Below are 1,271 nucleotides of genomic sequence, written 5' to 3' on the forward strand. Positions count from 1 at the left end.
TGCAGAAGACATCTGTAGCTCCTCGCCCCCCAGGGCCTCTGGCAGGCAGGAGGCTGGCGCACCAGAGCTCCAGAAAGCAGTGTCCCTCTGCCAGGCCACAAGCGGATTCCAGGGCAGGGAGCGGTACTCACTGGGGGCGGCAGGTAGCACAGGTAAGAAATGCTGGAACTGCATGCAGCTGCCAGACATCCCCACATGCAGGCAGGCCCGGCTCCCACAGGCACAGACTACCCAGCTCAGAGACAGGGAGGCCAGGGCACGGCCCACAGCACCAGTCCTCAAGCTCCAGCTCAGGACCTGGCTGGCCCTCCGCAGGGAGCGCTAATTAGCGGAGAGCAACCAGCGCCCGCGACTCAGCGTGCTCTCTTCCAGGGCACAGGCAGCCCAGAGAGGGCCAGGGGAGCAGGCCCCAGGCTTCATCTTCTTGAGGACCTTTGCTCAGTGCCACAGCTGCCCGACGGGTCTCACTGACAAAGGTCCTGTTGGCCAACAGCAGGTTGACCAGGCGGTTCCTTTGGGTCTTTTAGCTGGAGGAGGAGCAAGCACAGTCTCTTCTGCACCACAGTACTAAAGGACAACCGCAGGGAGAAGACACGTGGGAAGAGAAAGAGCTCAACCCTCAGAGACCAGGGGTCTGCAGCAGCGGAAACGGCCAAAGATGTCCACCCCGCCCCGCCGGGGCGTCCGGTCCCGCCGCAGGGAAAAGTTGATCGGCAGGCAGGGGTGGGAGAAAGGGCGCATTGCCCAGCGAGGAGAGGCTGAAAGCAGGCAGGGCCCCTCTACTCACCTGTTCGTGCTGGGCAGCTGGTGGGAAGCGGGAGGAGGGATGAGTGAAGTACTGCAGTGCCCGTTGCAGGGATGAGTGCAGCCCGACAGAGGAGGCGGCATCTTCAGCAGTGGCACGTTGGCGGGGGGCAGGTGAGGGCTCTTACACGACCCCGCGCTGTGTGAGACCATGCCAGCGGGAGGGGACTCGGACGCCGGCTTTGGGGCTGCCACCTGCGTGCTGGGTGCAGGGAAGAGTGCAGCCTGCGGGGAGGTGCCCAGCGGGACATGGGGTGGGGAGCTGAAGGGCCCCGGATGGGCAGGTGTCTGCTTGGAGGGGATCAGCGCTGGTTGCTGGGAGGGGAGGCCGGTGGGACTGTTGGGAGGAGCAGTGAGGTCGGAGTGCTGATGATGCTCTGAGGAGTGGAAGGCCTCACCTGCAGAGGAGCAGGAGCAGAGACAGTCAAGAAACCGGCTGGCGCCCCAGGGCACGGGGCGCCCCACTG

At 64.8% G+C, this 1,271-nt stretch overlaps 1 protein-coding gene across 1 annotated transcript in view; it reads right to left on the bottom strand.

The window, feature by feature from the left end:
• The window catches only part of FAM193B (family with sequence similarity 193, member B), a gene marked incomplete at both ends in the record, with an annotated part of 5,013 nt that overhangs the window by 1,967 nt on the left and 1,775 nt on the right, over positions 1–1,271 (bottom strand). The window contains one exon of the mRNA XM_009705274.1: positions 788–1,202. Within this exon, the coding sequence (XP_009703576.1) occupies positions 788–1,202 (415 nt within the window). The remainder of the gene's footprint in view (positions 1–787; positions 1,203–1,271) is intronic.

The sequence above is a fragment of the Cariama cristata genome, unplaced genomic scaffold (assembly GCF_000690535.1).
Source record: "Cariama cristata isolate BGI_N322 unplaced genomic scaffold, ASM69053v1 scaffold22438, whole genome shotgun sequence".
Classification (NCBI taxonomy): domain Eukaryota; kingdom Metazoa; phylum Chordata; class Aves; order Cariamiformes; family Cariamidae; genus Cariama; species Cariama cristata.